The sequence below is a fragment of the Vulpes vulpes genome, chromosome 4 (genome assembly GCF_048418805.1).
Source record: "Vulpes vulpes isolate BD-2025 chromosome 4, VulVul3, whole genome shotgun sequence".
In the NCBI taxonomy this organism is placed as follows: Eukaryota; Metazoa; Chordata; class Mammalia; order Carnivora; family Canidae; genus Vulpes; species Vulpes vulpes.
The window spans coordinates 13,128,807-13,143,144 of NC_132783.1; the positions used below are offsets into that span (position 1 = coordinate 13,128,807).

A 14,338-nucleotide genomic window follows, 5' to 3' on the forward strand; every position below is an offset into this window, starting at 1 on the left:
TACAGATGATTTTTGCATTTTGCCCTTAAGGTTTTTAATATATTTTCAGAGCAGTTTTAGGTTCACCACAAAATTGAATGTAACTGTTTTGTTTTGTAACTGTTTTGTAAACAAATAATTACCTCTAAAATGAGATTAAGGTTTGTAGTGAGAGCCTGAACACGGTGGAAACCAGCAATCAGGGAAATAGGCAAGAAACCTTGTTCATCCATCTTTCTCCTAAGAAAGAAGTCCCGCTCTAAATTTTCTATACTGAAGTAATATTCACTGAAAAAAAGAAACATAAACAAAAAGAAATGAACATAAGTTTAATTCATTTATTCAAAAGGAAATGAACATAAGTTTAATTCATTTATTCAAAAGGATATAAAAATATCTATAGCTTATATATCAATGGCTTTAAAATTATTTTATTAATAACAAAGATTAAATACAACTGAGATATATAGGGTAAATACAAGAAGGAGCAAAACCCTACTGAGTTAATAATTTCTTATCCATGAGTAGCAAGAAATTTAGAATACTGATTCTCTTCCAAAAACCTAACATTAGGTAAAACTGATCTAAGTCGAAGTATAAAGAATTAACCAGCATTTTACTTGAAAATAATTCAGTAACTGATTTTTTTTTAAATGAGTCAATTAAGTGAAAATTTTCATTAAAAGTTATTTTAACTAGCTTCACTTAAACACTAAATAATGACTAAACACATCAACAGATTCCCTTCCAACTTTTTTCCTATCACTATGCAGAACATTAGTTTTGGAAGTATCCTTTGTCAAGTTTATGGAGTGGATTACAGTTTCTGTTTTGTTTTTCAAATTGATAGGGTACTGACATTGTTTACTATTTCTGAATCCTAGCAATCAGCACAATGCTGAGTAAAAAGTTAGTGACTACAGAAGCACAGATATACACACAATCAATTATATATTTCTAAGATCTCCCTTTTTCTTTGATGGAGAGAACTATAAAAGACATTAAGAATAAACAGAATATATAGCTGAACAGGAATGTACTATGAGGTACATGGAGGTAAAAATACAGAAAAAGGTTAAATACCTTAATCTTCTCTAGGAAAGTACCATGAGAAATGTAAATGAAAAAACTGCATAATCAATAACTACAAGTTCCAAGACACAAAGATAATACATATATATTTAATAATGGCATTTGAGAAACACATTTAAAATTACAGCCTCCATAAAGAATAATAATAGGATTCTAGAGAGACCAAGAGGACAAATGGGGGGAAATGCAGAAAAGAATACAAAAGAAATACATGACATCAATGATAATATGGCCTATAGGTTAATAATCCTATAATGCTTCCAAATCAAACAGTTTTCAAAGATCAGTGGCAAATCATGAGAAAGTACACCAGATCATATACTTTGGTGTTAATACTGGGTGACTAAAGATATCCTTGAAACATTTAGGTGAAATTCTAACTTTGAAGAAATAATCACCCATAAATGAGAAATGACTTTAAGCTAGTTTTCACTGGGAGAAAAAAGTCTTAGTTTAGAAATGTAAATACGTTATTTCTTTATACTCAAGATATTTATCTGACTATCAAAGCTCCCCTTAGATGAGCAAATTTTACTGACATCTCACTAACACCAGTAAATCATTTACTCATCTTAAACACTGAAGAAAAAAACGTTAAGTCTTAAAGAAAAAAACATTCTGATTTTGTTATACCTAAAAAAAGCCCTTTTCACAGTGCCTGGCATGTGGTGGGCACATAATACATGTGTTCTAATTTTTGTGGCACTTCAAAAGTCCTGATTTTCACAGGCCTGACATAGTAGGCACAAAATACATATGCTTAAATTCTAAATTTTCACAAATTATGACATTTAATTTAATCAAATTAAAACTGTTCTTACACAAAACTTCTCAATCACCCTATTACCTACAGTATATATGTCTTTAAACTTCTAACAGGATACAAACTACTCATCTCTAAATCTGAATGCCAGAAGAGACTCTCCTGGCTAGAAATCATCAAGATCTTAAATTTTTAATATTCTGACACCAAAAATGACAAATTATCAATATATTTTTCAGTTAAAAAATCTTAAAAACTCAATCATCCATAATAGTTTTAAGCGTCTTCAAAATACATTTAGCACAATTTTCCACAAATGCAAGAAAGTTTTTTACTAACTTCTCAAAGAGAAAAAATGTAAACCCTAATCAATGAGCCTACGAGGAACCTCAAAGATAACAAAGATAAAAAGCATGACTCCTCAAATCCAGAAGTCCACTAATCAAAGAATGATTAACAGTAAAGAGCCTTTCTAAACCTGCTGCTCTAACATCTGCCTAAAACCCTACTGCTAAAACAATAACCAAAAAAGGAGTCATGCCCAATGTTGTGTCTGACATTTTATTCAGTGTCCTAGGGGACATTATCATGTCCTACCTTAGAAGCTCTGGATTCTACACTGCATGATCAGAAATTTTGTCAACACTGAAGTAGCTCTGCTCCTCCCTCACTTGTATGAGCACACTGGAGGCCGATTATCCTGACATGGAGTTGCATATCCACTGTCAGGTCTCAGAAAGGACCTGGCAGTAAGAGTTACAAAAAAGACAGGAATAGTGGTTTGAAGTTGATAGCCACATGCCAGGCACTTTCTGCCCATAAAAAGGCCCTTTTCTTCAGTGTTTGCGTCAACTGTAACAGAAGAAGCAAGAACAAAATAAGCAAGCTGCTTCATATTGTATGTAAGCCAATCAAATCCACCAAGAAGGCATCCCAGGAAGATGCCTGGATGATGCTGATGAAGAAATTATTTTCTAGTAACAGAGTAGAGTCAGTTTTCTTTCTTAAATAAAGGCAGATGTTTTTAAGATGCTTATAACCCTTTCAAAACTAGGCTTTTTTGGCAAACTTTTTAAGAATAAAAAAAAGTCAAATTTCAGCAAACTGGTTATGCAAATCACTTGGGGACATTTTTTCACCACTGTATAAACACACTATATAAATATGCAAAACATTCTATACAATACTAATGTGTACAAGGGTTATTTTTTTCTTAAAGACAATAGAATATCCTAACTTCAACTTCAGTATTCAGAAGGCAACCATTATGAGAAGTAGAGTAAAAAGTCTGAACTACAAAAGAAGTAGTTCCCTTTCAATATGTGTCACAAAGAAAACTTAGAATTCTGAAATCATTTGCTAAGAAAGTAAAATATATCACCATATTTTGCCATTTATGTTCACTTGCAAATTTCAATATAAACGTGTATTTGCAAATAAGAAATCAGGCTTTGTTCAACTTCATATATATACATATCACAGTTTTATATTTACTCACTCATCTACTACAACGACAATATCCTTTCAACTAATATCCCTTAAACAGAGAAATACCTGAAGAGTAGACAAACTGGGCATCTTATATAACACAACATGAACCAATGTAAGTTTTTAAAAAATATTTCATATATTTTACTAACATTTTCTAGAAAACATATAACATGAAATTCTTCCAATTTTACTAATAAACAGCTTAGAAAATGTATTATAATGTATTCACTATCAATGATGTTAAAGTTTGATGTTACTATTCCATCTATGTCTGACTTACATTTGGCGTTTAATATACTCTTTAAGCAATGCTTCTTCCACAGGATACACCTGTACACCTGTACCATCATCATAGTAATACATCATACTGGTATTAAGTTCTGTTTGAAATGGCTGATCAGTCCTTTCACCATGTTCTCGATAACCATATGAGTAATCGAAGTTCACTTGATGTGAGTAAAGAAGAAAGAAAAATGATTACAAATTAAAAAAAAAGAGAGAAATAGTCCGTATAAAGAAAAATCCAAAGTATTTCAAGGGATAACAAATATAACACTATCTTTACTATCAGACCAAAAAAAAATTAGTTAAAACTATTATATGGAATAGGGGAAAATTAAAAGGACTTGAACACTTTTTCAAACTTCATCTAATTTAACAAAAAATTAATGTCCTACGTCGAGGATTTCCTCTGCCTCGTCCTCTTCCCCGTCCTCGGCCTCTTCCTCGGCCTCTAAAGGAACCTCGGATATTGCCACCCTCACTTCTCACACTGGAAACTTCATCTTGATCGTCTCTCTTTTCTCTATCACGCCTCCAACCTTTTAAAAACAAAATGATTTTTATACATTCCAATCTGCAACGGTGAATAACATGATTATTTGTATGAAAACATGGAAACTATCCCTTCCACACTTTGTAACTGGTTGTTAGTAACCAGGCATTCTTCAGATAGATACAAATTTAAGAGATTTCATAGGAATTTTTCAAAATGTCCCCAGCATAAAAGAAGGCCTACAATAATATCGACATATAAAGAAGACATTCTAATAAGTAAAATAACATAATAAAAAGATAAAAAAGTCCTTTGTTAAAATGGTACTGTTGAAGATTCGAGGAGTTCTAAGACAACTGACTTTGCATTATACAAAAATTAAAAGTAACTTTTTATAAAATGTTTAAGGAGCAGTTGTCTCAATTTAAGTAAAAGACATTCCTTTTAAAGATAAAAGGAAATGAAAACACAAAACAAACTAGAAGAGGGGCACCTGGGTGGCTCAGTCAGTTAAACATCTGCCTTCAGCTCAGGTCATGATCTCAGGGTCCAGGAAATGAGCCCCCTGAGTCGGGCATTCCCTCCCCCTCTGCCCCTTCCTCCTGCTTGCCATGGCACTCTCTCAAATAAAATCTTAAAAAATAATGGAAAATATCTGCAGTACAATATAGGAATTATATCCAGGATATATATATAATGCATCAGTGCACATACACACATAAACATAGTAACTAAATGGGAAAAAATGGCTAAAAGACAGGTACACAAAACAGGTATGGAAATGGACCATAAATATAGAAAGTGGCATTCAGCCTCGGTGGTCATGAGAAATGAAAATTAAGACAGAGAAATGAAAATTAAGACAGAGTATTAAGACAGACCGACAAAATTTTAAGGTCCTATGATATCAAAGACTGACCAAGACAGAAAAAGGTTGAACACTATATCATTAGCAAGAGCAAAGCCAGGCACATCCACTTTGAAAAACAATTTGGAAAAATCAAATAAATTTGAAGGTACATATATCCTAGAGACCAAGGTTTTTCAACCTTGGCACTGTTGACATTATAAGCCAGATAGTGTAGGGAGATGGAGGATGTTTAGCATCATCCATGACCTCTACCCAAGAGATGCCAGTAGTGGGCACTCACCCCCCACCCACCAGTTGTGAAAACCAGTACTATCTCCAGACAATGCCAAATGCCCCCTTAAGGGGGAGAGGGGGGAATCACTTCCATTGAGAACCACTGCCCTAGATCCTCTTTAATGCGTATCTTAATATAGTCTTTTTCAAACACATCTGTCTCGACCCACAGGAAAGTCTTACTACTCTCTATGTTACACCCTAAAACACACAAATTTTTTTTTGTAATTTAAACAGAATTGTTGGGGTGCCTAGATGGCTCAGTCAGTTGGGTGTCTACCTTCAGCTCAGGTCATGATCTCTGGGTTCTGGGGAAGAGCCCCACATCTGGCTTCTTGCTCAACAGGAACTCTGCTTTTCTCTCTGCCCTCTGCCCCTCCCCCACTGCTTGTTCTCTTTCTCTCTCAGATAAACAAAATCTTAAAAATAAACACAATTGTCATGAAAAGCATATTTTGAGTGAAGCACTCTAGAGCCTATCAATTTTTTTAAAAACCTGATCATGACCCAGTATACCAATTGCATAATGCACTCATGGGCTGCAATCCGAAGAAATTACCCCAAAGAATCTCTTGTACATGTTTACTGGAAAACATGCAAAAATCATACACGGTACCACTTTAATATCAAAAAGCTGAAATAGGGGCACCTAGGTGGCTCAGTTGGTTGAGTGTCTGCCTTTGGTTCAGGTCCTGATCTCAAGGTCCTGGGATCAATCGCCACGTGGGGGAGATGGGGTGGTCCCTGCTCAGCAGGGAGTCTGCTTCTCCCTCTCCCTTTGCCCCTCATCACCTTGTGCTCTCTCTCATGCTCTCTCAAATAAATATTTTTTAAAAATAACAACCAGAAACAATCCAAATGTCTACCAATAACAGATTTTATCAAATAGTGAAATATACATCGGCAGGGAAAAGGACTCACACAACAATACAACCAACATGCATAAATCTAAGAAAATTAAAGTGAAAAAAAATTAGTGCCAAAGAATATATTGATGACATCATACTGAATGGCAGTTTCAAGTAAAAATACTCAAAAACCAAACATTCAAGCCTTTATTTCTGGGAAGAGAGGAAGTGGGATGAAATTGAAAAGGGCACACAAAGTTCAAGGGTAAAGGGTAATGGTAATATGCTTTTCTAAACTTGGTGCTAAGTTCCCAGCATTGATCAAGGTTCGTTACAACCTTCGTGTTTTCTTACATGCCCAATATTTACTTTATTTTAAAGATTTTATTTATTTATTTATTCATGAGAGACACACAGAGAGAGAGAGAGAGGCAGACATAGGCAGAGGGAGAAGCAGGCACCATACAGGGAGCCTGATGCGGAACTCAAACCTGGGACTCCAGGATCATGCCCTGGGCTGAAGGCAGGTGCCCAACCGCTGAGCCACCCAGGCATCCCATATTCCCAATATCTAGTAAGAAAAATCGTTAATTATAAATATATATTACTTTAATATAACAAAGTAATATATTTGAAAAACAATGATACAAAGGTAAAAAATGTCAGTTTTTCTGTAGACAAGTTTCATAATTTTAAAGTCATATTTTGTGGACAACTGAACAAATGTAACTAGATTTCAGATGATATTAGGGAATTACTGTTGATTTTCCTAGATGCTGCAACTTCTTAGGACATCAGTGCTGAAGTGTCATGATTATCTGCAAGTTACTTTCAAATGATTCAACACATAGATGAGTTAAATATAGCAAAATTACCAACTCTAGGTAGTGGTTAAACAAGTATTCACTGTACAATTTCTTTCAACTTTTTGTGTGTTAAGTTTTTCATAACATAACTGGAAACTTTCAGGTGGTAGTATTATGTTTGTAATCTTTTTTTTTTTAAGATTTTGTTTGTTTATTTATGTATTTATTTATTTATTTATTTGAGAGGGAGAGAGAGCACAGAAAAGAGGGAGAGAGAGCACAGAGAAGAGGAAGAAGCAGATTCCCCACTGAGCAAGAGAGCCCGACGTGGGGCTCAATTCCAGGAATCTAGGATCATGACCTGAGCCAAAGGCAGACTGCTTAACCAACTGAGCCACCCAGGCACCTCTGTAACATTTTCTTAAGCTTCTCCATTCACAGGACAACATATATACTTTGAAAATTATCAGACCTAAGATTTCAGCAGAGACCTATAAAACCAAATGCCTATCTAATTGTTGTAACATATCCTACTGTCCTCCTCTGCTTTATGAAATGTAAGAAATCCTGTTGATATAACATATCTGGGAAATGATCTTTAATTTTAAGTAATAACATTACATGTGAACATAGTTTATACATGTATAATTTATAGCTGAGTAAAGTTGACTCTTTAATAAGAGTCACAAATAACCCATAAGAGGCTCTCATTAGCCAAATCTGGGATAATCTAAGCATCGAGCTAAAAACTCATGGTAATGGATTATAATCCACTGAAAAAAATAAGCCACTAAGTCCACATTGATAATAAGGGAAGCCATTCCTTAGAGTGGAATGTCAACTAGTAAATATAGAAGTAATGATACAGTAAGAAAAATCAGCATTTGCAATGATTATGGTAATAACTAAATAAGACAAGGATCATCAATGGAAAAGTCATGTGGAAGTCTAATGAAAAACTGGGTATTTCCAAAATTTCAAAGTCTCTCACACAAATTACACATTAATTATAAGGGAGAAAAAAGAATATCATAAAGAAACTTAGAGCACATCACTTTAATGAAGTGCTCAAAGTTAACTAATATCAGCGATAAGATAAACCAATATCATGTGCATTTCCACACACTGAGAAGAAAACCATTTAATTTCTGCAGTATTCCCACCAAAAATTCAAAACCCAAATCCAATCATGAAGAAACACCAAAAATCCCAAAGTGAGAGTTATCTACCACCTGTCTCAAAGTCTTTAGGAAAAAAAAAAAAACAATGTCATAAAAGATGAAAACAGAAGAACTATCCCAGATTAATGGAGACTAAAGAGAACAAACGATTAAAGCAATGCATATCACATAAGATCCTGGAAAGGAGGGAGAAAAAAAAACTGAAAAGGACATTATGGGGAAAGTCAGCCTGTGAACAGTCATACCACATTACTGTTCTATATACTCTAAAAGTATTTAGTGTTAAAAGGAGCACAGTGGGGACACCTGGGTGGGTCAGTCAAAGAGTCTGCCTTCGGCTCAGGTCATGATCCCAGGATCCTGGAATTGAGTCCCACATCAGGCACCCTGCTCCAAGAGGAGCCTTCTCCCTCTGCCTCTGTGTGTCTCTCATGAATAAATTTTAAAAATCTTTTTTTTGAGGTGCCTGGGTGGCTCAGTGATTGAGCATCTGCCATCAGTTCAGGGCATGATCCTGGGGCCCGGGATCAAGTCCTGCATCGGGCTCCTTAGGGGCAGCCTGTTTCTCCCTCTGCCTCTCTTTCTGTATCTCTCATAAATAAATCAATAAAATCTTTTTAAAATAAATAAATAAATAAATATCTTTTAAAAATAAAAATCTTTTTTTAAAAGGGCTCAATGTCTGCAACTTATTCTCAAGTAGTTTGCACTTTACACAGTTATTAAAATTGTGAACACTGGGCAGCCCAGGTGGCTCAGTGGTTTGGCACCGCCTTCAGCCCAGAGCATGATCCTGGAGTCCCAGGATCGAGTCCCACGTCGGGCTCCCTGAATGGAGCCTGCTTCTCCCTCTGCTTCTGTCTCTGTCTCTTATGAATAAATAAATAAAATCTTTAAAAATAAATAAATAAAACAAAATTATGAACATTAACACCAAGTTCTTTAGTGTCATTTTTCTCTTAGAAGGTAACTTACTTCGTGTATCATTTCTCCTATTATTATATGATGATTTATTTGCATCAGGTTGACATCTTGAGCTGTTCCGAGATCCTGGTCTTTCTTGACTGTCTGGTCTTACATCATCTAAGTGGAGTGGTACCCACTTGTGCTTATTAGCTTGAAGAAAACCAAATAAAATCATTTAATGACAATGTACAATTTTCATTAAAGCTTTGCAATTCTGAAAGGAAGCTAAATTTTAATTAAATGGAAGACATTGTCTGTCCTTGTAGAGAACTGAAAGGTTCTTGTAGAGAACTGAAATAACTTTCTTTTCACAGAGCTCCCTGATAAACTTGTCTGTGCAAATATTTATAAAATTCATGTGAAAAGCCAATTGATGGAATATCATTATTATTCTTTCACTTTCAAGCAAAATACTCTTTTGTTTAATTCTGATGAATAAACAGTACATGCAATACACTACTCCTAACACTTGACTCTTACACTTTAAAATGGGGTATATCTACGACCCAGCAATTGCACTACTGGGTTATTTACCCCAAAGATACAAATGTAGTGATCTGAAGGGGGACCTGCACCCCAATGTTTATAGCAGCAATGTCCATAATAGCCAAACTGTGGAAAGAGCCCAGATGTCCATCGACAGATGACTAGATAAAGATGTGGTATATGTATATACAATCACTACTACTTAACCATCAAAAATAATGAAATCTTCCCATTTGTAACAACATGGATGGAACTAGAGGATATTATGCTAAGTGAAATAAATCAGAGAAAGACAATTTTCATATGATCTCACTCATGTGGAATTTAAGAAACAAAACAGAGGATCATAGAGGAAGAGAGGAAAAAATAAAACAAGATGGAATCAGAGAGGGAGACAAACCATCAGAGACTCTTAATCATCGGAAACAAACTGAGGGTTGCTGGAGGGGCAGGTCATGAGGGGACAGAGTAACTAGGTGATGGACATTAAGGAGGGCACATGATGTAATGAGCACTGGGTGTTAATATAAGACTAATGAATCACTGACCTCTACCTCTGAAACTAATATGTTAATTAACTGAATTTAAATAAAATTCAAAAATAGAAAAAAGAATGGGGTACATCTAGTAGGACACTGCACTGTACACGCTGAAAAAGGTTGGCTGATGAATCAAAACACTTTGGTTTTTTTTTTAAGATTTTATTTATTTATTCATGAGAGACACACAGAGAGAGGCAGAGACACAGGCTGAGGGAAAAGCAGGCTCCATGTGGGGAGCCCAATGCAGAACTTGATCCCTGGACTCCAGGATCAACGCCCTAAGCGTGAAGGCAGGCGCTCAACCACTGAGTCACTCAGGCATCCCATGTTTCAAAATGTTTAGTTTTCTACTCAATATATATTTATGACTAAAACAAGAAGACTCGTGCGCAAAGGAAAAACTACCAAGGTAATTAAGGGAAAGGGAATTATCAGTATGCAACCACAGTACTGATTTCCTATAAATTCTACAAACTATGGTCGGACAAGAAAGAGAACATGAAAGAATCTGTGAGATTCTCTAGTACAAACAAGTCCTTCTTTTAAAGATAAAAAGAGGGATTCCTGGGTGGCTCAGAGGCTTAGTGCCGCCTTTGATCCAGGGTATGATCCTGGAGTCCTGAGATCGAGTTCCACATTGGGCTCCCTGCATGGAGCCTGCTTCTCCCTCTGCCTATGTCTCTGCCACTCTCTCTCTCTGTCTCTCTGTCTCTCATGAATAAATAAAATCTTAAAAAAAAAAAAAAGATAAAAAGATGTGTGCTCTAAGGAGAGTCAATTCATGACTCTTAAATTTATATATAAAAACCTGGATTTGGGGATGCCTGGCTGTCTCAATCAGTAGAACAGCAACTCTTGATCTTGGGGTTGTGAGTTCAAGACCCATATTGAGTGTAGAGATTACTTAAAAATAAAATTAAAAAATAAAACCAATCTTTCCTTCAGAGGTGCCTGGGTGACTCAGTAGTTGAGCATCTGCCTCTGCTCAGGGCATGATCCTGAAGTCCTGGGATTCAGTCCTGCATCAGGCGTCCCGCAGGGAGCCTGCTTCTTCTTCTGCCTATGTCTCTTGTTTCTTTCTGTCTCTCATAAAGAACATCTTTTAATTAATTAATTAATTAATTAAAAACTTGGGGGCAGTCCCAGTGGCTCATGGGCAGCCCTGGTGGCTCAGTGGTTTAGTGCCGCCTTCAGTCCAGGGCGTGATCCTGGAGACCCAGGATCAAGTCCCACGTCGGGCTCCTTGCATGGAGCCTGCTTCTCCCCCTGCCTGTGTCTCTGCCTCTCTCTCTCTCTCTCTCTCTCTCTCTCTCTCTCTCTCTGTCTCTCATGAATAAATAGATAAAAATCTTAAAAATAAAAAGAATATATCTAAAAAAATTTTTTTTAAAGAACATACCTATGCCCATCTCTCTACGTGCAACTTCATTCTATACTTACATAGAATACAAGTCAAATGCAAAAAAGGAAAGCCTAACAGTTCAAGAATGTTACAAAAGCAAATCAGTTACCATTGCAGATGGTATCCTGGAGAAATCTAATAAAATACCCATTGGTGACTAATAGGAACCAACTGATTAATTCTTCATTACTACAACTTTCTTCAAAAAATTAAAATCAAAATGAAGATAAATTAATTGCCATTTGCAACAACAGGCATTATGCTAAGTGAAATAGTGAGAAAAATAAATACAGTATAATCTTAATTACATGTGTAATCTAAAAGGGCAGAGTTCACAGAAACCGAAAACAGACTGGTGGTTGCCAGGGGTGGGAGAAATGACAAAGGTGGTCAAGAGGTACAACCTTCCAGTTATAAGACAAATGGAGATGTAAATAATATACGGCATGATGACTATGCATTTGAAAGTTGCTAAGAGACGAGATCTTAAAAGTACGCATTATAAGAAAAAAATTATGACTGGAAGATGATAGATATTAACTAAAATTGTGAAAATCATTTAACAATTTATACATATATCAAACCATTGTGTTTGTGTATCTTAAACTATACAATGACATGTATCATTTATTTCTCAATAAAACTGCTGGGAAAAAAAAGCAAAGTTTTAGAGGAACTAACCTCTCTTTCGCTGATTACTTGACTGAGCCTCATCCTCACTGGCATTTTCACCAGGACCATCTAATTTTGTTTCCCGGCTTTCTTTGCTCTCACTGTTAATTCTCTTTTCAACCTTGTCTTCTCTTTCTTTTCTATTTTGTGGTTTCTTATTTCCTTGGCTGATGACACTCTGACACTGCAAAAAGTTTTTCTGAATGAAGTAATATCCATGAACATTTTCACTAATATATCCAAAAATTTGTACTTAGTCAACCTTTTCTAAATACTGCAAAACAAATAACAACTTTTACCAAAACTACTTTTCAAAAGATACTGTTAAAAGTCAAGCTACAGATTGAGAGAAAATATCTGCTAAGTATTTGATGAAGTACTTGGATCCAAAATACATAATGCTGTGTCAAAATGCAGTAATAAGAAAACAACCCCATTTTTTAAAAAATGGGCTACAACTGAACAGACACTTCAACAAATGATATATCGATAGCAAATGTAAATGGAAAGGTACTTGGCATCATTCATTAGTCAGAGAAATGCAAATTAAAACTACAGTGTGATAGCACCACACATCTAATAGAATTAGATTAAAAAACTAACTACACTGAGTATTAGTGAAGCTGAGACACAACTGGAATTCTCATACACTGTTGGTGGGAATGAAGTTTAGTAGTTTCTGAAAAAGCTAAACAAATAGCTACCTCACAATCCAGTCATTCTGTTCCTAGGTATTTACCCAAGAAAAATGACAGAATATATCCATGCAAAATTTTGTACACAAATGTTTATACAGCAGCTTCATTTTTAACAGCCAAAAACGAATACAAATATCCATTCATAGATGAACAAACAGCATTTCATTCATAAAATGAAATAATAGGGATCCCTGGGTGGCGCAGCGGTTTGGCACCTGCCTTTGGCCCAGGGCGCGATCCTGGAGACCCGGGATCGAATCCCACATCGGGCTCCCGGTGCATGGAGCCTGCTTCTCCCTCTGCCTGTGTCTCTGCCTCTCTCTCTCTCTCTCTCTCTCTCTCATGAATAAATAAAAATAAATCTTTAAAAAAAAAAATAAAATAAAAAATAAAATGAAATAATACTCAGCAGTCAAGAAGGAATGAATTTCTGATACACATTAACGACATACATAAATCTCAAAGCATTCAAACTAAGTGAAAGCCAGGGGAAAAATTCATATTATAGGACTCCACTTACATAAAATTTTAAGAAATGAAAATTAATTATAAGTAACACAAAGCATATCAATGGTTGCCTGGGTTGATGGGTGGAATATGACAGGGAGAATTATAATAAAGGAGTGTGAAGAAGCTTTTGAGGTAACAGGTCCATTATCGTGATTTTGGTGATGGTTTCACAGGTATACATAGGTCAAAACTTATCAAATTGTATACTTCATGTGCAGTTTATTATATTTTATTTATACACTAATTAAAGCTGTTTAAATATATTATCTACAACTACAAAGCAATACTGCACAAATTAAAAATAGGAAAGTGTAGTATCAAATGAAAAAATGTAACCAAATAACTATATATGGTAACCCTCCTCTTAAAAGCCCCTGATAGAGTATGTCAGAACCATCTTTTAGTTTCTTTCATAGTTTAAAAGTCCATTCATTGAACACTTGATTTGATATATACACATATAACATATATGTATATAATTAGCACTTCAATACATATTAAAAAGATTATATCAAAAAACAGCAAATTCTGAAACAAAACAGGCTTCAAATTAGATTCATATTAAAAATTAATCTCTTTTGGGGTACCTGGGTGGCTCAGTCCACTGAGTACCCAACTCTTGATTTCAGCTCAGGTCATGAGCTCATGGTAGTAGAATCAAGCATGCTTTTAGGCTCTGAACTCAGCAAGGAATCTGCTTGAGAGTCTCTCTATCCCTCCCCAACCTCCGTGTATGGGAGGCTCTGTATCTCTCAAATAAATAAATCTTAAAAAAAATTAATCTCTTTAATTGTAAGCATTACATTAAGATAACAGCATGGCAATCACCCTTCCAAATGTAAGAACACCTCCTGAGAATACAATCAGATGAAGACAATGTGATAAATAAAATCAAGTATCTGAAAAATGGGTTCATAATAAGAAAAGTTCTCAGCACTTCTTTATTAATGTAATTCTCTAAATCTGAAGTAAAATAAATTCTG

The 14,338-nt window shown here is 35.2% G+C and overlaps 1 protein-coding gene across 17 annotated transcripts in view; it reads right to left on the bottom strand.

Annotated features, from left to right (window-relative positions):
• Window positions 1–14,338, bottom strand: part of LARP1B (La ribonucleoprotein 1B) — a 128,349-nt gene that overhangs the window by 103,028 nt on the left and 10,983 nt on the right. For all 17 annotated transcript variants that reach the window (XR_012000926.1, XR_012000928.1, XR_012000927.1 and 14 more), the window contains 5 exons: window positions 12,157–12,331; window positions 9,055–9,195; window positions 4,003–4,146; window positions 3,606–3,771; window positions 123–267 (listed from right to left, as the gene is read on the bottom strand). Coding sequence is in view for 12 of the 17 variants with exons in the window: in XM_072755272.1 (XP_072611373.1) it covers window positions 123–267; window positions 3,606–3,771; window positions 4,003–4,146; window positions 9,055–9,195; window positions 12,157–12,331 (771 nt within the window). In the remaining 5 variants the exon portion in view is untranslated. The remainder of the gene's footprint in view (window positions 1–122; window positions 268–3,605; window positions 3,772–4,002; window positions 4,147–9,054; window positions 9,196–12,156; window positions 12,332–14,338) is intronic.